The sequence below is a fragment of the Mustela lutreola genome, chromosome 6, assembly GCF_030435805.1.
Source record: "Mustela lutreola isolate mMusLut2 chromosome 6, mMusLut2.pri, whole genome shotgun sequence".
NCBI classification, from domain to species: domain Eukaryota; kingdom Metazoa; phylum Chordata; class Mammalia; order Carnivora; family Mustelidae; genus Mustela; species Mustela lutreola.
In genome coordinates, this window is record NC_081295.1 from 144,671,970 (window position 1) to 144,698,041 (window position 26,072).

At 45.2% G+C, this 26,072-nt stretch overlaps 1 protein-coding gene across 7 annotated transcripts in view; it reads left to right on the forward strand.

Moving 5' to 3' along the window:
* PHACTR1 (phosphatase and actin regulator 1) overlaps positions 1–26,072 on the forward strand; it is a 550,922-nt gene that overhangs the window by 326,908 nt on the left and 197,942 nt on the right. For all 7 annotated transcript variants that reach the window (XM_059179283.1, XM_059179284.1, XM_059179287.1 and 4 more), the window contains one exon: positions 21,984–22,148. In XM_059179283.1, the coding sequence (XP_059035266.1) occupies positions 21,984–22,148 (165 nt within the window). The remainder of the gene's footprint in view (positions 1–21,983; positions 22,149–26,072) is intronic.

Sequence of the window (26,072 nt, forward strand, 5' to 3'; positions counted from 1 at the left end):
TCTCTCTGTCAAATAAATAAAATCTTTAAAAAGAAAAAAAAAGAAATCCAAATTAGGAATAACACAAAATCTTCCAACTATCTAACATGAGACTTTTTCACGTCCGCACAATCTTTACCATTGCTTCTTGGCAGGGAACAAATTAGGAGGAATGAGGTGAGGCTGTCCTTCCTTCTTTCTAACTCCAGCTAAATTGCAGACACGTGACTTTGAAGTTATGCAATCACTGCAACCACTGGACCTGTTCTAGGTTAGGACAGTAGTCAGGACAGCTACTGTTAGAACAGTACCACACAAAACCCATTAATGCCAGTTTTATAGACAAATGGTCCTGCGTGGGCCCATTCTGTTAGAATGTACCATCCCATGGTTGGTTCTTTCTGCAAATAGCCATCCCTAGCAGTTACCGGCAACGAGACAAAAACATTCTTTGAAGATCATCATATAACGCTGTTTGTTTTCAGCTGTTTATTCTAGTCGGTGGGCCTCAGAACCAGAGACGCAAACGCATTGTATGGTACTGACTTGATTTCTCAGAATTCAGAAGCTTCATTGGTGCCATTTGGACTGCAACCTAAAAGTTGCTGCAACTTTTACAGTATGATTGTTCTGGATGAGAACTTTCCTAGTGCTGTACAGAGCTGACTCGCCTTCTTCCTATCCTGCACAGTGCCCTAAACAAAGTGCTAGATTGTCGTTTTTAGTAAAATTGTCTACATACCGTCTACTGAATATAATCGAGCAAAACAGCACAAACTTGTCTTTAAAAAAATCTGAAGAATTGTTTTCTCTAGAGCTTCTCTGAACCAGTAGATAATTTTGTGTGTGTATATCACGATATTGTACTTTTTGAAGAGCAGAAACTCATCTTGGTCCAATTCCCAAAGCTGCACACAAAGCAGATGTTTAATCAATGTTTGTTGAACTCAGTTCATGAAAGGCGGTTTGTTGGGGAAACTAATTTTTAGTAAAGGTCCTTAATATAGAATATCCCCCCCCCTCCAAACCACTTCCCCTCATATTTTATCTTAGAAGTTCACTTACTTCTCTCTTGGTGAGCTGAGAGCCCAAATGAACAGCTACCGTTTCTCCCCACAGCGGCTATGGGGCTGATGTCTCCAGATAATTAAAAAAAAAAAATTCCTTTTGTTCGCTTTGGGGTTGTGGTTGCCTCTGGGTGTGACACAGAAGTCTTCCTTGCCAGACTTAAATTTTTTGACGGTGTCTTCTCCCCTTACAAAGAAGGATTCCCTTAACCTGGCTTGCCCTCCTCAGTTGAATCTTTCTCAAATCTGCTCAATTCCACAACTGCACGTAATTTTTAAGTAAGCATCAAAGAGAAGAGTTATATTTGCATGTGAGCCAGTATAAATGGCAAAAATGTACTTTTCTGGGTAGCAGAAAGCCAGGAAATCAAGAAATTACCATCAGTGTTTCTTGAAGGATAGTTCAACAAATATCAAATGTTGTGAGAAAATCTATGAAAATATTGACTTCATGGGGCCTGATTCCTTTCTGCTTAATGGATCTATACCAGATCTCAGGCAATTTCCATTTAAATACGTGCCCCTAAAGCCTTTGGAGTGTTCAGAGTGTTTGCTTTGTGGGCTGCATGAGGACATCGTGAATATATTTGAATTGCTCTTTGCCTTTTTAGTCAACTTAGCTATAAGATTAAAATCCAAATTATTTTCCCCAAGACAAAAAATTAACTGTAGCTATGTCTTATTAGACCAGCCTGTGGGCTCTGTTGTTTTTTATTAGTCTATAAAGTACTAGGCATCCATTTTTCATGAGTGCCTATTTAAATCCTACAGAATAAAGATGGTTTTGGCATCCAACTAAATTTGAACTTATTTGGTATCTACCCTCTTCTCATAAAGAGCCCCCTGATGTCCCCTCCACTTTTTAGATGGGGGTTTGTCTCCTTTCAGAATACAAATATTCCAGAAAAGTTTTAAGTGGTTTTTGTTTTGTTTTGTTTTGTTTTAACTCAGCAAACCATTTTAGTGCATTGTTGTTTCTGTTTAAATAATTCTTAAAATTCCACTTTAAAATGCAAGAAAATTGCTAGCTAAAAATTATAACTAGTGGAATAACAAGGTGATGTTTTTAAAAGATTTTATGAATTTATAGGGGTGCCTGGGTGGCTCAGTTGGCTAAGTCTCTGACTTTGGTTCAGATCATGGTCTCAGGGTGCTGGGATTGGGCCCCGTGTCGGGCTCCCCGCTCAGCAGAAAGTCTGCTTGTCTCTCTGTCCCTCCCCCTGTTTGTGCTCATTCACTCACATTCAAATGAATGAATCTTTTAAAAAAATGTATGAATTTAGGGGCGCCTGGGTGGCTCAGTGGGTTGAAGCTTCTGCCTTCGGCTCAGGTCATGATCCTGGTATCCTGGGATCGAGCCCCGCATCGGGCTCTCTGCTCAGCGGGGAGCCTGCTTCCTCCTCTCTCTCTGCCTGCCTCTCTGCCTACTTGTGATCTCTGTCTGTCAAATAAATAAATAAAATCTTTAAAAAAAATGTATGAATTTATAATAATAATATTTAGTTCTTAACTAAGGCCAGGAGCCGTATTGAGCATTTAAGTGCATTATCTTATTGTAATACAACAACTGTATAAAGAACATATTATTCTCATTTTAAGTTATTTGCTTGTTTATTTTTTTATTATTCCCATTTTAAAGTGAAATTTGCCTTAGGTCATGAGGCTCATGTCTATCCGTTCGAAAACTGAGCTCTTATACGGTACTGCACATGGACCCCAGGGATAGCCTCTGGTAGGAGAGGTAACATTCGAAGTTGTCAGTAATTTCTTTAAGCCCTGTACATTCAACCACAGCTACACTAAGTACCATTTGTAGATCTGTTAGATTTAAACACAAGTGCGATATTCACATTACAATGATGGCAACATGCTTTTCATAAAATCGTAATAGCTACTCTGCTCCATACTGTGCTAAATGCTTTCACATACATTCATTCTTCAATAATATTCTTCATTCATTCTTCATAACTGTGTAAGTGGTAAGTTTTATTTGCCTTATGGTGCAAAGGTAGACACTGAGGCTTTGCATATGGCTTAGAGACGGCAGAGATGGGACTGAATTCAACCCTATCCCTTCACCCCATATCAGAAAATAAAATTATAGAGAGAAGATCATCTAACTGTAGGGTACAAGGAGGACCTCTATCGGGAAGAAACTTCCCGATCCTGTGCCTGTGTGTAGATGGGTACGTTGATATGTAAGCAAACTTCTTTTACAACAGCCTAACTATTCTATACATAATGTGTGGCCGCTTACTGTCTACTTAACAGCAACCATGACAGTTTTCATGTCTGTAAGTAGAGCTGTCCAACATCATTTATAATGGCACATAGTCTACATTCGATTGCTGTCCCTTAGTTTAGTTAATCCCTCCAGGTTGGATAGTTGAGTTACTTTTTGTGCTATTAAAATACAAATGAAGTTGAATTTGTGATGTTGAATTTGACCGTTCAAACTTGACAGCAAGTCACTGGCTATGGCATGAGGGTCTATGGCATGGGGACAGGCTTCTGTGAACAATTATGTCGCAACAAAAAACGGTTCAATCATTGGATTGGGCATAACCCTTATAATTAGGACACCTCTTTCAAGAAATACGACAGCCTCTCATCTTTCCTTTGCATGTTAGAAAATTTTCCCTGTGTCTGTTCTTACCTGTGGCTTGGAGGTAGATACCATCTCCTGTCCCGTAACCTCACCTCCAGCAAGGCTTCTCCCTAGAAGTACATAAATAAAGGATGAATCTTACCTGTACTTGATCGTCCAAACCTTGCACATTCCGGGAGATTGGAAATATTGTACCTACCCAAGTCAGAGCTTAAGAAACCTGCATTCATTTATTCATTCGAAAATATTTCATGATCATTTCCTGTGTGTCATGAATGGTCCTGACCCATCAATCTAGGACTTGTCAATGAGGATGCTTTGCCTGCCGTGAGAGAGGACCGTGTGCATTTTGACCTTAAAGGTCATTAAAGGACCTTAAACATGAACTTGTGAGCAGGGCTGGTTCTAGGCCTGATTCCATGGCACCATGATTCTGTGTGTTGTCTTCCTTTGCTTCTGGACTCCAACCTCAGACACAGTGACCTGGGCAGAAACAGGACTGTCTCTTGTTGGCTGTTTCTAAGAGCAAGAAGACTGTTCTTGGAAGCCCCGCCACCTACAGGCTTCCCTTACAGATCTCACTGGTCAGATGTGGACACCTACCCACTCTTAATTACTGACCAGAGATCTGCCCACTGGTGGTGAGGGTAGGGTCAGATTCTGGGTAGTTCATGGTCCTATAGAGAAAATGGAAATAACTGAGCACAATTTGGGTGGAGGAAGGAGGATGCACAGAAAGGGGCTTGACACTCTCTGTTAAAGAGGAAGCTGGCATCATGAAGTGATGCAAATCATCGTCCCAGCAGAGGGAATGGCAGGTGCAAAGGCCTTGAGGCAGAAATGATGTGTTTCTTGTTGCATTTAAAGAACAGGAAGATGAGCAGGGCTGGAGCCAGTGAGTGGGGCAGGTCATGGCCCTCTGAGTTGATGTGACATCCCCAGGACCTTAGCCTGAAAGCAGGATGATTCACCGGCGGCTTTAGAGCAGAGCAATGGCATGTTTGTGAGTGGTTGTGTGAAGGACTTGGAGATGAGTAGTAGGAGTAAGAATGGAAGTTGGAGGGGCACCTGGGTGGCTCAGCTGGTTGAACAGCCAGCTCTTGGTTTTGGCCCAGGTCGTGATCTCAGGACCATGAGACTGAACCCACGTTGAGCTCCATGTTCAGTGGAGAGTCTGTTAGAAGATTCTTTCCCTCTGGCTCCCTTCCGTGTGCATGGGCCTGTGCGCCTGCACTTGCTGGCGCTCGCGCGCTTGCTCTCTCTCTCTCTCTCTGTCATAAATTAGAAATCAATCTATCAATCAATGTATCTTAAAAAAAAAAAAAAAAAAAAAAAGAATGGAAGTTGGTGATGCAGAAAACTGGTCTACCCTGAGTAGAGAAGTAGGGAGAATTGGGAAATATGGAAGAATTAGTTTTGACCACTCTTGGTGATGAATTGGATCTGGAGGAGGGGATGGAACAGACAGTGTCAAAAACGACTTGTGGGTTTCTGTCTGAGCGTTTAGAAAACTGACCTTGCCATTCCTAAAGAAATGATCAGACTGGGGCACCTGGGTGGTTTAGTCGGTTGAGCATCTGACTTGGGCTCAGGTCATGATCTCAGGGTCCTAGGACTGAGCCCCACGCTGGGCTCCCTGCTCAGTGGAGAGCCTGCTTATCTCCCCCTGTCCTCCCTGCTCATGCTCAAGCATGCGTTCTCTCTCGAATAAATCTTACCAAAAAAAAAAAAAAAAGTGATCAGAGTAAGGGCAAAATCAGTCACTTTCAATAAAGTGAATTTGAAGTTCCCGTAAAGTATTATTCAGAAATTAGAGTAGCCTTAATAGCAGGACGGTTCAGACACCATCCAAAACCTTCTCTTTGTATGAAACCATCACATTTTCGCAGTAACCCAACGAAGCGGATGCTGTTGTCCTCCCCATTTTACAAATGTGGTAACTGAGACCCAAAGAAGTTAAGTAATTGGGCCAGAGTCAATACAGCTTGTAAGTTGTTTTAAATCAGAACAGCCTTCTAGGCCAGAAGCTTACATTTAGAAATATTCAGCTTATCCATGTTCAAGCCACAGGAGTGAATGAAGTTGTCTAGGGAGAGTTGAGCTATGGGAATTTCCATGATTAAATCAAAGTCTGACAGACACACAAAAACTATAGAGGAGAATGGGAAGAAGGAAAAGGAGAAGGTCTTCCTATAGGTTGCCTTAAAAAAAAAAAAAACCCACAACAAATGTTAAATTGTTAAAAAACCAAAATATCTGACTCCTAACAAATGGGTTATAAAAGGTTCCTAACTTCTGCCAGAGAGTGTGTGGAACATGGACCTGTTACATCAGCACTTGAAGTTCTGCCCCTTACAAACTATAGTTTCTATAAACTTCTGCAAGTCACTCCTTTGCATTAGGATTAGGTTCAACTGCATGAAACAAAATCATAATAACTTAAGATAGGAGTTTATTTCTCTCTCATGGAAAAATGCAGAGGCAGACGGTTCAAACCTGTCACGTGTAATGGCTCCACGAAAGTCTTAAGGACCTAGGTGCCACCTGGCTTACTGCTCCTTCATTACTAGGACGTGACCCTTGTCCTCATAGTGGCTGCCAAGTTCCCACCATCACGCTTTGCTCTAGAAAACTGGGTGAAGGGAAAAGCAGATCAAAGAAATGGCACATCCCTTCACTTTAACAAACTTGGCAGAAGTCCTAACACTTCAGCTTACAGCTCAGTGGTCAAAGGTTGGTAATATTTCCACACCTACCCTCAGAGGAGGCTACGAAACAGTCATTCAGCTGGGCAGAAAATCAAGAAGCTTTCACTAAAGAGAAGAAAGAATGGATATTGGCAGGCAACCAGCCATCCCTGCCACTGTCAATTTGCTCTTTTGTAAAATAAGGATTACCATATTGGCTTTACCTCTTCTGTTGGTTTGTTGTAGGGATCGAATAATACAATGGGCAAGTGTTTGATAAGCTTTTCAGATAGTTGCCTGAGAATGGCCGTTGACTCCTCTTGCACACAGTAGGCGTTTATATTTTGAATGAGAAAATCGGAAAAAGTTAAGATTTTCCACTAATGTGTAGCTGCAAAAAGGCAAGAAATGTGAATTGGAAAGACAGGATATTTTTCTTCAATTTTTGCCTTTCAATGACAAGGCAATTTCAGAGCAACCAAGACTGATATTTGATTAGCTCTGCAGTAAAATGTCTCATCAGTTTTGCCAACTCAGGCACTGTCTGAGAAAGGCAGGAGAATTATCTACAGCAGTTGTCTCATTAACCCACCTGGTCCTTCCCCTTCTGACTTCCTGGTAACATGATGAGGATTCTAGGTCTGCACTGAGGGGAATGGCTCTGTGGTTAGGAAACTAGTTGCCCTCGATGCAAAGTGTAGCCCGTGACTGTGCCTGGAGATTCTCAAAGCAGAAGAAATTCATTTCCCTGTGAATTCCTGACTGCCCTAGATTTATTTTATCTGGGAATGTTAATATTCTTTTTAAGTTTTGAGTTTGTCTCCAGAAAGATGATGCTTTTGCCTTTAATAACGACCTTTAAAGATTGTTCTGTCCCACCGAGCAAAGTATTTCTGTTACCTCTCATTATACAGGTGCTTTGTATGTTCCATATCCATTTCCCTTTGCTCTCCGAGTGGAATGGTACTTGCTTTGGGATGGTACTTTCCATTTTAGGATTTCAAAGGGTAGGAGCTTCATCTTCTACTTCCTTCACTCCCCTGTCCCATCACTCAAGTGGTACAATGAATGTGTAACAAATACTTGCGGGGTTAATGCACCATAACCTCATGGGCTCATGGGCTGTGAGCAAATCTCCCAAAAGTGCCCATGGGGACAGAGAGGAGGTCAGAGGCCCGAACTTGGCCCATTTCTTGGGAATCTCTGTTTTTACCTTCCTTGACCTGAGGCCTTCTCATCTGACACCTGGAAACTTTGGAAAGGGGACAGGGACTAGCATAATCAGGGCTAATTTAGTTGTGACAAGTTTTATTATGTCCCCTCAAAGAAAAACTGGAAATATGCTTTATCAATTAAAAGACCGAATTGTAAGTAAAATGTTCTAACTCACCGTTTAATTTCTGCAACGTGGGGATGTTTCCCAGTTGGAACCAGGGCTGTTCAGTTAGTTTCATTGCTGCTCTGTAGCATTTGATGGTTATTAGCTGTGCTTTCTGGAGCCCTCCAGCGAAGACCCAGCAGCCGGCCTCCCTCGCACACTGTCAGACGAGATGAACCAAGAGTACATTCAGACAGAGCATAACCACAGAACCTATCAACACCCTAGATTTGGAGTCAGGAGATGTTTAATGAGAACACACTAAGTGCCAGTTATTAGTCTAGAGTTTTCATGTGTTCATATAAGGATTCTACAATCAGAGAAGTAGATATGATCGTTCCTTTGCTCTTAAGGAAGTGCCATTCTGAGATCAATAAATGAACGTGCCCGTACCCACAGAGGTAATCGATGATTGGCACGTAGACCTCAGTGTTCACAGTTCAAATTCTAGGCTCTGAGGTCAGTATTTCATCATTAAATAAGAATTTTAAAATACGCTCCTAATTTGATGTGAATTCAGAACTTCTTAAGGGGAAAAATTAATTGATGACTTCCCCTGCTGAGACCTCTTTAGAAATTGAACATCTTTCTTAGGGCACCTGGGGGGCTCAGTGGGTTGGGCCTCTGTCTTCGGTCATGATCTCAGGGTCCTGGGTCATGATCTCAGGGTCCTGGGATCGAGCCCTGCGTTGGGCTCTCTGCTTGGTGGGAGCCTGCTTCCCCCGCTCCCTCTACCTGCCTCTCTGCCTACTTATGATCTCTCTCTCTTAAATAAATAAATAAATTTTTAAATTATTTTTAAAAAAAAAGAAATTGAACATCTTTCATACAGAAGAATAATGAAAGGGCCCCAAAGGAATTATTGACAGGACAAAAAGAATAGGACATTTACCTCTGAAAAAAGACTAATGGAGCTCAATTTCTGTGTTCTGAAACAAGGAAAATTAAAAGTTCCTCACGAAGACCTCAAAAAATACATCAGTGGTTTCTTTCTTTTCTGAATAATAGTTCAGGCAGACCCAAGTTGGAACGATGGATGGCAAAAACACACAAATTATACACACAGGGGAAAGAGAGCGAGGCTGTTTTAGCAAGGACCCGCATTCCTGCAAAAATATTTTCTCCAGGAGCATAGTTTAGATTTCACACAGTCACTATGCAAATGACAAATGGCGCTGAAAAACTGGTCTGTGAACTAATGGGAGATAAACGAGGAAACTGTTATGTCATCTGAGAAAGAAAATGAGAAATCTGAGCTTAAAAGCAGGTAGACTCAGGCAATGATGCCTCCGTGGGATCTGAGGTCTTCACAAGGTGCTCTGTCATTTCTTGTTCAATAGGTAACCCAGGGGCCCTTATTATGAGATCTTGGAATGAGCGCGGGTTGGGGGTGGGGAGGGAAGGCTGAGGAGTGTGTTAACCTTGACAGTATCATTCATGGGAGAAGAGACTCTTTGAAAAAGTTGAATTTAAAAATGTACACACTGCTTGGTCTTGTACATCCTCAAGCCATCCACGAGGTTTGGGTGTGAGAAATGACTGACCCCTCTCTAGACTGAGGAGCTCTGAGCCCCTTTAACTGCCTGAGTTCGTGGATTCTGGGCAAGTCCCCTGAGGCCTCTGCATCTAACTCCCTGCACCTGTAGAAGGGGTCAAAAAAAGACACTGCCTTGGCATTTTGGAAATTATGCCCCATGGAATGCTGGTCTGTTTTGAAATCTCAGTGTGTCCTACTTGGGAACACCAAGCAGCCATATTTGTGGTTAAATTAAGTTTGGGAACCAAAGCGCTAGTGTTTATAAGGTTTTTTGTTTTTTTAAGATTTTATTTATTTATTTAACAGAGATCACAAGTAGGCAGAGAGGCAGGCAGAGAGGGAGGGGGAAAGCAGGCTCCCCATCAAGCAGAGAGCCTGATGTGGGGCTCTATCCCAGGACCCTGGGATCATGACCTCAGCCAAAGGCAGAGGCTTAACCTACTGAGCCACCCAGGTGCCCCAAAGTTTATAAGGTTTATTGCAGACCTTCTCAGAGCCTTAAAAAGGTTAAAATGTGATTCTTTGAGAATATAGTATGTTAGCCATAATTGCAGAGCAACAACATTGGGAAATTTGATACCCTTCCTACATAATAGAAATGTTACGAAGATCTAATGAGGTAATAAATGGAAAAGCATTTGGAAAGAGGGGACTGGCAGGCTCAGTCGGTGGAGTGTGTGACTCTTTATCTCTGGATTGGGAGTTTGAGCCCTAGGTTGAGTGTAGAGATTACTTAATTTTTTAAAAAGCACCTATTAAGAATAAAGCACTATATGAACATTAGACATGTTTAAAGACTTCAGATTCTTTGAGGGTTTTGGCACTAACATCACTGAAGTGATCTTCCTCCTTACCAACCTGAAGGCTGTGGATTTAATTGGGAAGGGTGTTAGATTCTAGGCTTTGGTAGGAATGCCATAGTATGTTTTCTGCAGTGTGATTCTTAGACTGCTCACACCAAAATTACCTGGGCTGCTTATTAGTGCCTTCGTGTTACTGGTTCAGATCAGTGACCAGGGATCAAAAGTTTTAGCAGATACTTGAGTTGATTCTTACCTGCACTGAAGTTTGAGATGCATAGCCTGGAGGGTCTTGGCATAGAGTTCAAAGCCTGCAAACTTCACATAATTCCTTAGTGGTAAAGTGGTAAGGAACTTCTGGCCAGGTGGTCTGCCTGAAACTAGAGGAAACTTTTTATTTTTAGATAACTTTTATCGAGTCTCCAGTCTATGCCCCCAAAGGGTGTGTTTAGTATACACCTGCTCATCCTTAAAAGTCAGTAGTATTCCTAGGTTGTGGGAAAGCAAGCGGAGAGGACTTCCTGAAGGTTACACAGTGAATTTGTTAGAGCCCTTTAGTGAACCTTTAGAGAACCCAACCCACTTAGGCTTAAGTTAAAAAGAGAATGTATTGTTGAAGATAATGTCCACTGTTAGAATGCTTTCAGGAAGGGCTGGATCCAGGAGCCCAAATGATGCCATGAAGTCTCAGTTTCACCTGAGCCATCCATCCTTCAGTTCTTTTCTTCTTCTCTGTTGTTTCAATTCTCAGACAGGCTCTCACTTCAAGGTGGCAAGAATATTCCCAGCAGCTTCATGCTGTAGAGCAAGGGTTGGCAAACTATAGTTCAAACGGCTGGCCACCTGGTTTTATCAATAAAACAGTATTGAACATAGCCATGCCCATTTGTGTATATTTGTGGCTGTTTTCATGCCCCAGGAAGTTAAGTATTTGCAACAGAGTTGTACGGCCCATAAAGCCTAAAATATTTAGGATTTGCCTTTACGGAAAGGGTTTGCTGACCCCTGCAGGAGAAGCCAGGTTTTGTTGAGGTTTGATTTTGAATCTGTGGGAGGCACTACTTATTTATTTCTAGATTATCAGACCCTAGAGTCTGATGTTTTAAGATAAACAAAGAATCAGGGCACCCAGGTAGCTCAGTCAGTTAAGTGTCTGCCTTTGGCTCAGGTCATGATCTCATGTTCTGGAACTGAGTCCTGCATGGGGCTAGCTGCTCAGTAGGACCCTGCTTCTCCTTCTCCCTCTGCTCCTTCCCCCATGGGTTTCCTCTCTCTCTCTCCCTCAAATAAATAAATAAAATATTTTTAAAAAATGAACAATGAATTTGGTGAGTGCTGTGAAGTGTGTAAACCTGGTGATTCACAGACCTGGGGATAAAAATATATGTATATAAAAAAGATATGTTTATAAAAAATAAAAAATAAAAAATAAAAAAAAAAAAAAAATAAAAAATAAAAAAAAAAAAAAAAAAAAAATGAACAATGAACCTACATTACTTAAAGATTGTTGCTTTGGATTAACACAAAACTTGGGAGTTCATTTACAGTTTAAATAAGTTCCATTCCCAACACAAATATATTCTATTGATTAAAAAAACAATAGAACATTCTGTAAGTTTTTGTAGTCCTTGCGGGCTTTGGTGGGTGAAGGTTAGATTCCCATTAGATGAAACAGGAATTTTGTATTGAATGTCTCAGGAAGAACTTGGTTTATAACATCTATTATCTCGATAAATAAAACAACACAGACATGCATAAATTTAAATTTTAAAAAACATGCCCCCACCTGTCCGGTCTGTTAGCAGTGCTCTTTGTTCGTTGACTGCCTGTGGTCATGGAACGCAAATATCCTCTCTACACAGTGCTTAGAAAATAGGAAGTATTTGACATAATAGGATTGTTCCCTCTCAAAGCATTGGAAATTACCATTGTGGCTTAGAGATTCTTTTCATATTAAAGAAGTCTGAGTGAAGGTTTTTAAGTTTACGTCCCCTGCTTTGACCAGGCTTAGAGAGAGCCTGTCTAATGGGCAATCCCAGTTGAAACAGCGTGTCTATTAGTAGCCCCAGCTGAGCCCAGAATTGAGGCTCATTGCCTGGTCTCATCGAGGCCCAGTGCCTGGTCATTCAGTCCCTGACTGAATGGCTAGGGGCAGGGGTGGGGCCGCGGAGAGTGCAGCATTCTGATTGGCCCACGCTTGGTCACGTGCCCACCTCCCCCGTGTCAGGAGTGAGGTCATCCTTTCCTGAACCACCAGGACTGGAAGTGGAGAAAGATGACTCCAGAGGAAAAGCAGGACCTTTTTGCCACCTGCTGGGAGGCCAAAAAAGAACTCAGACCCACCCATAGCCCCTTAAGTGGTGGGTTCAGGATCTGGACCCACATCCTCCTGGTTTTAAAACTAACATTCTTGGGGCGCCTGGGCGGGTCAGTGCGTTAAGCCTCTGCCTTCAGCTCAGGTCATGATCCCAGAGTCCTGGGATCGAGCCCCACATCGGGCTCTCTGCTCAGCGGAGTACCTGCTTCCCTCCCTCTCTCTCTGCCTGCCTCTCTGACTACTTGTGATCTCTCTCTGTCAAATAAATAAACAAAATAAAATAAAAAATAAAAAAACTAACATTCTTTCCACTGTATACAACATACAGCTTTTGCTGAATGAAGCAGATTTGACCCTATCCCAGGCCAGACTCTGGTCCCTACTGAGTTTCTAATCGCAGCCCATGGTGTGGGTGCAGAGTAGACAAGGTCCTTATGGTTCTACAGGTCCTACTGACCTGGGATGGGTCTCCTGCACACAGGGATGCATGTATTTTATGACCTCTCAAGCTAGGGCGGACAACTGGCGTTTTCTCTTGCTGGAGTAGGATCCATTTCTATTGGCATCTGTTTCATAAGTGGCCTTTTCAAAAAGAGCCTCATGTCCATGCTTCTCCCAGGAGCCCTCCTGTAACTCCAGCAGGACAATAGAGGCTTGAAGAGCCGCGCTTTCCTAGAGTGGGCAGGCGTTCCTGAAAACAGACAAGGCTTAATTAATAGCAGGTGTTTCTTCTAAGCATCCTGTCTTTGTGGCCATTAGTTCCTCCTCCATTTCCCCGAGGGTAAGACGGGGATGATGATAATTGCACTGCCTCGTGAGATTAGTGTGGGGTCCAGAAGACACTACCACCAGTGGCTTGGTCGGTGCCTGGCACAGACTCAGTGAGTAAAAAGGGGTGGGTGTTTCGTCGCTGTCCTTGTCATCCTTGTCAATGACGAAGGAAGCACCATCCTGTGTGGGATCTCCCTTCCTGGTGTTGGGAAACTGGCCACCCTCTTACCGGTGAGCCGAGTTCCATACACTACATTAGTCTGGCCGCCGAGCCTCCTTCTGCTATGATGGCCTGTACATCCTGAGCCAGTTCAGTTGCTCCCTTTGCTCTCCTTACAAGTCAGTGCATCTTAGGGCCCTGGATTTAGGGCCATGCCGATATTCCTCTAGGATTTCACTTACTGCTTTAAGAGAAGACAAGCAGAAAGACTCCGGCCATCTTTGATCCCATAGGATCCATGCATTCCCTCTCTCCCGGCCCTCTGCATACCGGCACGGTGTCCTTGTGTCCTTTAGCCAAGGTGGCTGTAAAGGATGGTCTCAGTCTGTTCAGTGTTCAAGGAAGTGAGGAGCCCATACGTGCATCCTTTGGGCTCTGCTCCCGGCAGTGGGGGGACCTCCCTCCTCCCAGGCAGAAATCTCCGGAGCCAGAAGAAAAGGAGAGAATTGGCCAAGTGCCTGAGCAGATAGGCTGAGAAGGATGGGCCCAAGTGTATGCTTCTCCCACCATGTCCCGACCCTCAGGAGAGCATCACACTGTTACATCCTTTATTGGTTCTTCCATGGTGAAGAATCCTCTTTTTGTAGCAACAAGACTGAGAAGCAGCTCTCAGCACGGACATCTACATGTCCCTGCAGAGGCACCATGGCCAAGACTCAGATGTCATGATGGTGTCTGAGGGTTGTGTCCAAACTGTAAGTGTGGCTTCCCATATGGTGTACTTGGTGGCACCCAGGCAGAGAAGGCAGCTCTTTGTCCCTCCTCACTGGGGCCTGCGACACTCACAGCAACTTTGGATTGAGATGGACGAATCCTTTGTTAAAGGCAGCTGTACCTCCATGAACACGAGGCTGGGCCTGTATCGGGTTCATATACCTCAGTTCCATCCATCTTTGACGGATGGTAAGGGACGGGGAAGAAGGGGGTGCTCAAAGGGTTGGAAGACTGGGTAAGGGCAGTGAAGGTCAAAGAAAGGGCGGAGCGAGTGGATGGGTGAGAATACCTGAGACCCTTGTACTCAGCCATACTAATACCATTGGGGTTTCGGGCATCATGTTTGCATTTGCACTGAACCCGTTAGTGGCCCCGTGGTCAGTGGGCAGTGCTGTCTTATCTGCCACCTCCTTATAGACTGATAGGCGTTCTTCAAACCAGGTAACCTGTCCTGGGCCAAAAGAGCCTCCGTGGGCCCCCACGGCCCCCTCCTCAGCAGCCCACCCCTTGTCCCCTCGACCCCCTCCTCTCCATCTTCTTCCCACTCCTCAACTCATGCACAGGACAGGAGCTCCTGATTTTTAGAATAAAAACATGTCTGTCCCTTGTTTTGTTTTAAACATACTTCACAGTTAATACAGATCAGTCCTAAGGTGGGACCAACGCTCTCCAGAGAGTTCTGGCCTCCCTAAGACCATGTGGTATAACTTCAGGAGTGAAAAGGGGAACATACAGGCCTCTTTCTCCCGCGGAAGCCCACTCATCCTTCATTTTCCTGCCCCAACGTATCTCTGTAAAATGGAAAGTGTCTCTCTCAAAGCGGGGAAGCCACAGGCGTGGAGCATTTCCTGCGCGCCTGGGTACCTGTGTGCTGTCAGTCTGCTTTTGTGAGGGAAGGTAATGCCACCAGCGGCAGAAAGGCCACACCGGGTTCCCCTGCGTCGCTAACCAACCAGCCGACCTCACCCTCATCCCGAGCTTCGCCACCACTCCCAGGATAGTGAGATGGGGTGAAAACTTAACCCCTTCAGGAAGCTGGAAGGAGAAGTGAATGTTAACAGATCTGCTCCATAAACTTTCTATTTCAGATTCCTAGGTGGACTAGTCTAGTCTCAACTCTGGGCTGAGAGGCAGGTATCCAGTTGGTGAGAGTCTTAGGTCCTCCAAAAGCCTAAGGAGCACTTGGCATCTGGAGAGATTTATGGGAGTGGGGGTGCGGGGGGATGCCTTGGCCTCTGGCTCTGTTGATGACTGGGCACCACATAGCCGAAGCACTGTGCCATCCTCTCTCCCTCCTGGACTTCTCAGGGGACCATTGTAGGACCCTTTCTAGGACACCAAAGTTGGTCCTTCCTCTAGATAAGCCTTGAAGGCCAGGGCACCATGAGAGTGAGAATGGTAAGGGTGCCGACTTAGGTCCTCCCCCGCCCCAGCCCACACTCCCACGGCATGCTCTAAGAACCCACCAGAAGCCACCCCAGGCTGCCAGAAGGGGTGGGCTTCAGGGCACACACAGACAGAGGGGTCTGGATTCTAGTCTTTCGAATCCCACCTCACTGAAGTCTCTTTCCGCTTGCTTTTCTCAAGGGACAGGAAAATCACGTCCCAACCATTTCCCCCATCTCCCCCACCACCCCCCAAGCAGAGTGAATTCCAGACTGCCTAGTCACTTGAACAGCATTTACCTGGTTGGAAGTGCTGGGAAGACCCACCCCCACCCCTCCCCAGAGCTCCACTGGCCAGCAGAGCTCAGAAGCTCAGCTGTCTGGCCTCCTGCCTTTTGGTTCAGTCTTCTGTCCTGGCAGTCGACATTTGAGCAGATTCATGTCTAAATGAACAGTTTCTCCAGACACCTGTCTCCTCTCTCTGCGGCACGAGGAAGCCGCCTTTGAGAGCCGTGGGCTTGGGCCTAGTAGCCTTTTCATGGACTGTTTCAAAAGAAGGCTGTTCTTGGGGGAGCCTGGGTGGCTCAGTGGGTTGGGCCGCTGCCTTTGGCTCAGGTCGTGATCTCAGGGTCCTGGGATCAAGCCCCGCATCGGGCTCTCTGCTCAGCAGGGAGCCTACTCCCCCCCCCCCTCTCTCTCTGCCTCTCTGCCTGCTTGTGATCTCTCTCCGTCAAATAAATAAAATCTTAAAAAAAAAAAAAAGAAGGTTGTTCTTTCAAATGCCCCTGGCCTGGGTGCCCTTCTCTTCCATTTGTCTTCGCCCCATTCTCCCCCACACTCCTGCGAGGTGGGGCACACTTGAGGCTGAGCCTGGTTTTACTTTCTGTTGCTCTTCTTCCTATCCTTAGTGTGGAGTGCCAATCCTCACTCGTAAACCCTCCAATTTCATTATCTGGTGGCGAAGCAGCCAGGTTGGGAGACAGCCCCTCTCGTCAAATGAATTGGGGAAAAACGTAATGTGGATGATTAAAATATAAATCAATTAGAGTAATCCAGTCTGCTCAATAATCTGTACTTAAGAGCTAAACATCTTGAATTTAATAATGTACTTATTAAAGATCCATTTAACTCTGGGGCTATAATTATGCCTTTATAATGCTCTGTCAGCTTCTTGCCACTCTAGGTTTTTTTTAAAAGGCACTCCTAATTTCTTATAATTATTTTAATGTAATTTTGGAATAATTTTTATTCTTTTTTTTTTTTAAGTTGGATCATGAAACAGCTTTTTGGTCCTGGTGGTGCATTTTTCTTAAGACAACTAGTGATACTGATTTTATACTTTTCTTTTCTTTTTTTTTTTTAAGATTTTATTTATTTATTTGACAGAGATCACAAGTAGACAGAAAGGCAGGCAGAGAGAGAGAGGGAAGCAGGCTCCCTGCTGAGCAGAGAACCCGATGCGGGACTCGATCCCAGGACCCTGAGATCATGACCTGAGCCAAAAGCAGCGGCTTAACCCACTGAGCCACCCAGGCGCCCCCTGATTTTATACTTTTCAAGAAGTATCTGAATGAACAGAACCCGGTGTCCTCATTCGTTCACTTTTTAGCAAACTGTTACTGGATGTCAACTGTGAGCGCAAAACTCAGTATCAATCCTAACTCCTGTCCTGATTTTTTTTTTTTTTTGAAGGATTCAGCATATAATTTCTTCCTTTATCAAACTTTTAGAAATTTTTTAAGATTTTTTTAATGTATTTATCTGAGAGAGAATGAGTGAGAGAGAGCATGAGAGAGGAGAAGGTCAGAGGGAGAAGCAGACTCCCCAAGGAGCTGGGAGCCCGATGCGGGACTCGATCCTGCAAGTCCCGGATCATGACCTGAGCCAAAGGCAGTCGCTCAACCAACTGAGCCACCCAGGCGCCCCTCTTCCTTTATCAAACTTTTAATAGAAAATGTTTCAGGTTGGCCAAAGTTAGAGAAGTCTCAAACTGGATACTTTAAAAATTTTACCTTTCGTGTCTTAGACCAGAGACGCAAAAGAAAGAAACATGGAAACTCTCCCAACCCCACGCAGATACCGAGATATGCATGAACTTGTGCGTGGACTTTCAGTGGTGTGATGGCCCCATGAAGGCTGTTGGGATCTGTAGGGACTGCTGTTTAGAGAGGTACTAGCAGATGATTCTGAGTCAGCCACTCAGAGGTTCTTGAGACCCAGGCAGGAAATGTGAAGCTTCTCCTGTAAGTTGTGGGAAGCCACGGAAAGCCGTTGGGAAAAGCAGGATTCTGGAAGTATAATCGTACAGTAGTATAAAATATAGGTTTGAAGGCCAGACAGAGGCTGAGGTTTGGAATGGAGGTTTGGGGACTTAAATCTGGATAAGCCTCACTTGGGTTATAAACGAAGGTGAGAAATGGGAATAAGGCAGTAAGTTTGAAAGAGAAAGCGATCGTGTGAAAATTGGGTCACTAGATGGTCCTGACTTCCTTCCTGGACTCAAAACCCCCGTGGTTTTGCCACAGTTCTCACATCTGTCTCTCCCCCATGGAGACTCAGCTACTGAGCACCTTTGAAGAAGCCCCTAATCCAAGCAATGGATACCATTTATTCACTAATTTTTTTAGAAGATTTTAAAAGCTTTTTTTAAAAAAAATCTTTTTAATAAAAACTATTTCTTTTAAATAAATACCATTAAATCTTTTTAATAAATACCATGTAATAAATGCCATGTATTTATTTTTTTAAAAAGATTTTATTTATTTGAAAGAGAGTGAGCATGCACATGAGAGAGAAAGAGAGAGAAAGAGCACGAGGTGAGGGAGAAGGAGAAGCAGGCCCCCCACTGAGCCAGGAGCCCGATGCGGGGCTCGATCCCAGGACCCTGAGCCAAAGGCAGAGGCTTAACCACTGAGCCACTCAGGGGCTCTACTTAAGAGAATTTTGGTCACAACTTCTGTTTATTCTTTTTATTGTTTAAAGCACTTTCATGTAAAGAGAGGAACTTCCAGGTTCAGCGTGGTTGAGGCTGTTCGCTTGTTGCCTTTGGTTGCTTCTCCTTCCTCACTGTAGCTGGTTTTCTTCCCTTCTCTCCTCCGCCCCTCCGCAGTCGATACTCAACTCAGAGTCTCCTCATTGGGTCCCGTCCTCCCCGAGGCCCCCAGTCACCCACTGGACTAATCTCCCCGAGGCCCCATCGCATGTGTGACACTTGGGCTCAGGGACCTCTGTCCACACTTTCAGAATAGAGTCTCCCGGTGACTAACCATAGTTCAGTTCGGAATAGAGTCTCCCGGTGACTAACGCCTGCCTATGCGGTTTTGATCCCACCACCTCCTCTTCTCCCCGGAAGCTCAGCCCCCCATCCCCTCTGCTGGCAGCCCGGCCCACCGTCCACATCCAGCCTCTCCTCCCACATCTGGGCAGATTTCCCTTCATTTGTTCTCTCCGTTGCCCTAAAATGTGAAATCCCAGCTTCCAAAGATACTTCTCAGAAAAACTGCATTCTTTGGCTCCAAAGCCCTTGTCGTGGAACTACCTCCCATCCTCTGTGCTGCTTTCTTTTCTAATCAAAGTTTTTTTTTCTTTTTTTTTAAAGATTTTATTTATGTATTTGACAGAGATCACAAGTAGGCAGAGAGGCAGGCAGGAGGTGGCGGGGGGACGGGTGGTGGTGGGACACAGGCTCCCTGCTGAGTAGAGATCCCGATGCAGGGCTCGATCCTAAGACCCTGAGATCATGACCTGAGCGGAAGGCAGAGGCTTTAACCCACTGAGCCACCCAGGCGCCCCTAATCAAAATCTTTTTTAAAAAATGGAAAGTCTTGGGGGCATCTGGGTGGCTCAGTGGGTTAAGTGTCCGACTCTTGAACTCAGCTCAGATCTTGATCTCGGGGTGGTGAGTTCAAGCTCTGCTGAAAATAAAAGGGGCGGTAGGGGAGGGAGGTCTTCACTTTCTCTCCAGTCATGAAACACTAAAACTTCAGCCAGTGCTGCTTCCTTGTCCTTCCTCACGTTGATCTGGAAAGTTGCCGAGAGCCCGTGATTCTGCCACCTGGCTGGATCTCGTCGTCTGCCAGGTCCCTTCATGCCCTACCTGCGTTCTAGTCACTTCCCCTTAAGAGGATTGCAGTGGCCTCTCATTACTCTCTGCCACCTGTGTCTTCCAGTTCAAGCTTCCATTGCTGTTTCAGTGCTAGTCCTAGAAATAAATCTGTGTTTTCTCCATCACGCTCATTAACACGAAGCTCGTCCCCCACCCAGACACTCTCGATCTCCTCCACTGTGTTCTACTTTCTCTTTAATTCCCCCTCCCCAAACACGCTTCTTCAAACACAGTGCACAGTTGACTTAGTTGTCCTGTGTGTTACCGGCTCTGCCCCCTGCCCTCCCAGCCAAAGAAAGCTCCATGAGTTGGTGTTCTTTGGGATTAGCCAAAGAAAGCTCCATGAGTTGGTGTTCTTAGCTGTTCTGTTTGCTGACCTAATTCAAGCATCTGGTACATGGTGAGCACTCAGTACATATCTGTTGCCTGTCATAATGTCCATGCCTGTCTTCACATTCTCGTCCTTTCCTCTCTGGTTGTAGAATAAAACCCAAACGCCTAATAGAAACTTCCCGAAGCTTGCCTGCTGGGCCTCCAGACTCCTCCAGCTCCCGTCCCTCACTGTGGCTCTCCATCTCACGTAGCTTAAGTGATGCTCACGATCTGATCGGGTTTCTGGATGTGCTGTGTTCTTTCAGCCTTCTCTGTTTCTTTGGGGTCCGTTTCTTTCCAGAGATCCACTTCTCTGTCTTTCCTACATGGGAGGAACAGTTCCTCCTTTTTCAAAGTCTGGCCAAAAATGTCTTCTCTGGGTCTCCTCCAGGGTTGAGAAGAATTAGTCTCCCTCTCCCTTAGGCTTCCTTTGAATTCTGTATGGTTACTCCTGGTGTGCAGTGGAGACCCCTGGGTCTCCTCCCCTGACTCTGCCCTGTCACATCTGGGGCTGCTGGGTATCTGCCCCAGAAACGATCGCAGTGTCTGTAGGATGTCACGTAGTCACTTACTGCGGGGGTTGAAGGGAGGAGCTGCTGCGCATTGGACCACATAGTCAAAGGTTTGAGGACCGTCACCATGCAATATGTCCAGATTGTCGCCGCCCTCACCCCCACACCTGTGCCTGCCCCATGTTCCCTGTTTCCATCTGTGAGGGCTGTCACTCCGCTGACCTGAATCTGGACACTGGGAGTGATACCCCTCCTCTCCCTCAGGTCACCCAACTAGGGCTCGTTGACTTTGTTCCCAGACATCTCCCGAATCTTCCCTTCATCTCGCTGTTGGGAGCCTTTGCCAGCCCGTCATCTCTGTCACCAAGCACACTGCCTGGCACATGGGGGGAGGTGCCATAGATCTATTTCTTGAATCGGTGAGTCTCTGAGTTCAGACCACTTCAGGCAACAACAGGCAGATGACCAGGCTGTGAGATCGAGCTCCTGAGAAAGCCCTAATGTTGCAAAAGTCTGGGCAATTCTTCTGGAGATGGCGTTAGAGGCCCAACAGAGTGGTTTGGGGTCAGTACCACAGCTCGTGATGTAACCGGACTTTCTAGAACAGTGAATCTCTCTCCCCCTCCTGATTTTGCTGAGGGGGTTACTTTTTTCTAATTACCTCTGTCCTAAAAATTCAAATCCAGGTATATGTCCCTCACTGGGATATGTAAATTCTCACATAAGTGAGATAAGCGTTTGTTTGCTTACAAGTGATGAAAGAGGTCAGGGCGATTGTGACCTCTAAGGAAGGCTCCACCAGACGTGCTGAGTTTGAAGGTCTTCATGCCCTCACACATGGGGTTACTGGGATTAGTCCAGATGTGCCCTCAAGTCCCTTCCAGCTTCCAACTTCTAAGAATAATACTATTATTATAGCAAAATGACAGGAACAAGAAAACTTAGAGTTGTAAAGTCTCATGAAGGGTGAGCGATTCTAAAATCAGCCTCGGGTGGGGACACTCCCTCGACTGATTCGGGTGCTGCTTTGGGGCTGGGCAAAACAGGAAGGAAAGTCGTGGGTGGTGGAGGCATTGGCTTTGGAACAGACAGTTGATAAATGTTTTCTCCCTCTTTTCTCAGCAGATGGTGGGGTAGTGATTGCATCTGCCAAGTCTTATCTGAGATCTCGCTGGACTACTAGTTACCCAGACGGTCACTTGACTCCTCTGATGCCCTCTTCCTGCCTCCCTGGGGAATCTTGATGTGTCAGGAGGGTTCTGTTCCTCCTTTTTGCTCTCCCCCTCAGGTCTAAGTTGAGGGCTGGGTACATGTGGGGTGCTCCGGGTCCGTAGGGTTTGGCTGACTGTCTCCAGGCTGTAGAACACATTGGTGTGACTTCCATTCCAAAAGGCAAAAAAGAGAAATGGAACTTCGATCCTGTGGTTTCTGTGATCTGTAACCATGGAAAACGTCGGCCATCTGCGAGGATCCCATTTTAACACTTTTTTCCTCCCTCTCTCTTTCCACCTCTTTCTCGGGGGAAAAACAGCTGAGGAAGTGGAGAGGCTGGCGGCCATGCGTTCCGACTCCCTTGTCCCAGGCACACACACCCCTCCCATCCGGAGGAGAAGTAAGTTCGCCAACCTGGGAAGGATCTTCAAGCCTTGGAAGTGGAGAAAGAAGAAAAGCGAGAAGTTCAAGCACACATCCGCAGGTAAGATGATTGCTTCCCTCGTTCCTCTTTGGGAGCTGGTGGACTTGAACTCTGTATGTTAATTAGAATTTAATTACTGTAAAAGATCTGAACTGAAGTGGGGGGAATCGAGCCCGAGGATTGCTCTTGTGTCAAATAAATCTTGGGTGCACTTGAAAATGGCTTTCAGATCCCGTGTGTTTCCTTGTATCTCTGGCTTTTTGTTGTGTTTTGATCTGCCGCTTGTGTTCGATCTATAAATATCTGAGCTTAGAATTCCACCTTTTCTGTGATTGAATGCTTTTATTCCACCACTGACAACTCATTTCTTATTATTCAGCCAGCCTCCCCCCCCCCCCCCCACTTCTTGGTGAAGATCAACACAGAGCAGAGAGTAAGTTAGATATGGTCTTTGGCAGAGGAGACGAGGTTATTCTATGGAGGAGAAATCCTGAATGAACGATTGTTGGACATGGCAGGAAGACGCTGCAGAATGAAATCTGAGCATCCCTGTAAGGGCAGGGACAATGCTACAGCTCATGGCTTACGTGGGCAGCAGAAGAATTGGAAGAAAGTCAGCCTAGCTGACGGGTGAAGAGCTTAGATTGTGGGGTCAGACTGTGTAGGTTCAAGTCCCAGCTCTGATACTTCGTAGTTATATGACCTTGCTCAGTTTTTTTTTAAATCTCTGTACCTCAGTTTTCCCATCTGTAAAATAGAGCTAAGAACAGTACAGGATTTAAAATTGTGAGTTTATGTGGCAGGCTGTGTGGATCTATTTTAAATGAGTAGGAGTGGGCAGAGGGAAGTGTATAAGGAAAGAGGTCTGATTTCCCTCTGTGGGGTTTGAGAGAAGATGATGGAATAGCGATGCAGATGCTTTTGGTTTGTTTTGTTCTGATTTGGCTCATTAAATGCTCAGGTCATTCCAGGCCTACACGCCAGGGCTTTCCTCTGCTCCGTCCTCTTTTTTTTTTTTTTTTTAAGATTTTGTTCATCTATTTGAGAGAGAGAGAGAGAGAGAGAGATCACAAGTAGGCAGAGAGTCAGGCAGAGAGAGGGGGAAGCAGGCTCCCTGCTGAGCAGAGATTCCGGATGTGGGGCTTGATCCCAGGACCCTGAGATCATGACCTAAGCTGAAGGCAGAGGCTTAACCCACTGAGCCACCCAGGCGCCCCTGCTCCGTCCTCTTTATCCTCGAAAACTCCAGCCGCCCTCTCTCCCCCTGAGAATCATCACCTCTTCTGTTTCTTGGTCCCTCCCCCTTCTTCACCCCCAATTAACCATGAAGTAGGAGATGGGGCCGCTGGTTGTACCTGAACTTGAGTCCACAAATCTGGGAATTTTATTTTATTTTTCAAAAGATCAGCTTATTTGAGAGAGAGAGAAGGGGGAGGAGCAGAAGGAGAGAGACAAGGAGACTCCCCGACGAGCAGGGAGCCCCATGTGGAGCTCAATCCCAGGACCCTGGGATCATGACCTGAGCCAAAGGCAGATACGTAACCGACTGAGCCCCCCAGGTACCCCAAGATCTGGGAATTTTAGTGCTAATTGCTGTGGGGAATGAAAGTGAATAGCAAACATGGGAAAGCTGCAGAAAGTCTTGATATCTTAAATAGTTCTCATGGACACCGCCAGCTGATGTTTCCCGACTCTTCCTTTGCTGGAAGTCCCAGGGTCCTGTTGCTATAACCTGTTAATTCTTGAGATGCGAACACACCTCCAAATTCGAGAAATCTCAAAATTGTCATCCGGGGGACTGCATCCCTGCACCTGACTGCATTCTGCAGCCTCGGGGTCATTGTCCAGGTGTAATGCAACCTGCAGGCCTTCCATGTGTTTCTAGAAGCTGCGGAGATATTGACATGGGAACCAAACCTTAGAGGGATGACGGCTCTGTATACCCCCACCCAGAGTGAAACTACATCATTGTCTCTGGAGAAATGTTAAATATGTCCTTTCGACAAAGTGAGGTGTAAGACACTTGAAGAATGAAAAAAGGGGGTGTTCTGTGAACCCTGGAAGAAAGAACAAAGTTTCAGGGCGCCTGGCTGGCTCAGTCGTTTGAGCCTTGATTTCAGCTCAGGTCACGATCTCAGGGTGATGGGATTGAGCCCACGTCAGGCTCCAAGTTCAGCAGGGAGTCTGAGATTCTCTCCCTCTGCCCCTCACCGTACACGCTCTGTCTCCCTCCCTCCCACCCTCTCATAAGTCTTTAAAAAAAAAAAAAAATTTTCCATGAGGTCCCTAACAATGGTCTTCCTGACTCTGCTGTGGAAAATGGCTTATAATGACCCAAATACTTATTTAACTAATGGCTGTTCATCAGCATGAATCCGTGAACCATGGTGTGGCTGATGCCTTGCTCCCGGCTAATCAGGACCTTTTTCTGTCTGTTTGGGAAGACCTTGAGATAAAGCTCACATCCTTCTTGCCTGGGAAGATGAGTGTGCTGACTTCTTCTAGATGTTGGAAAACTAGTCCTTGGACAGATGCAAATGCAGGGTCATCAGACGACAAGTGGATTGTTAAGAGTTTAAACACTGATTTTCTTTCAAAGTCTTTGGGGAAAAAAATTAAAACATGTGACAGGCAAAGTTGCATTTTGAATCATTCTTATCGTTAACTATTCTTAGCAACCTCTTGTGACCTCTTAGGCCTAACAGATTAATTCGGCAGTTGAATGTGATATTTGAATATAGATTTGGGATTTTTTTGTTGGTTTTTTTGTTTGTTTGTTTTTTGCATTTTTAAGGGACATTCAGCTCCTGAAGCAGAAAAGGTTGAGGATATACTATGGAATATCTTTATATACAGATAGATGGAGGGATGCTTGAACTTATTGAAACAATTGTTTTTTTTTAAGAAGTCAATGGTTTGTACTAGAGTGTCCTTTGTATTTAACTGGATTCAGAATATTATTCCTTATTTTTAGAGAAACGTATGGTGCCAGTTCTTAGCCCAAAGGAGAAAAAAAATGGACAATGCAAGGGTGTTTGACATGATAAATTGTATATATATTCAAGTAAAACTTTGAAACTTTCCTATGCATTGATAAGAGGCAAATATTACATACACAAGAGGATTGTTTGATTATGGGGTTGTTCATGGTTGGCCAGTTTTAGCTGGTGTGCATATATCCATCTTCTCTGTGGGTGTAATGCCCTTTCATATGTAAAATAAGGTCCACAGTTTTAAATACAAAGACTGAGTCCACGTATCCATTTCTAGTATGCGGTTGTAACTTCTTTTTAAACACATGAAAGGACAAACGCATGCTTGCCTGTTTGTGTTTCCACAGTGAGTTCCACTACAGTGCGCCATCATTAGCTAGTCCTGCAGTGTTCCTGTAACTCAAGTTACGGGTCAGGGCTGTCTGGGTATATACCACGTCTTCAGAGATACGCCCAGAAATACTGCTTCGTAAATTGCATAACAATAAGCAAACTATGTGGGAAATTTATAATCTCCACGCGTCCCTCAGTTTTGGCATCAACAACTGTATGCGTTTTTCAACTCTCTCCCTATCCGTATCTCGGGCTGCTCACACAACCTTCCTATGCCAGGCCGAAGGCCAGTGTCCTGACAAGGCCTGCAGCAATAAGCCCCCGAGACTGAGCTCCAGATGGTGGCAATAACCCTGGAAGAGAAAACAGCCCCGCATCTCATCGTAGCCCTAGGGAAACAACAGTGATGTCTAGAAGGTAAAATAGCAGGTTCGCCAGGACGTGATCTTTACAAGCTCTCTGGCCTGCCCTCCGGGGCCGGGCCCAGGGCCTGCGAAACAGCCAGCCTGACACGCCCAGCTTCCTGCGTGGCATCGGCAGCACACCCCCACAGCTGCTCGGGGAACAAAGACAAATGATAACATCCCCTCCAAATTAGAACAGGCAGCGCTTCCCCAAAATAGTCCCCTGCAACCCTCTTCTCCAAATTCCTTGAAAA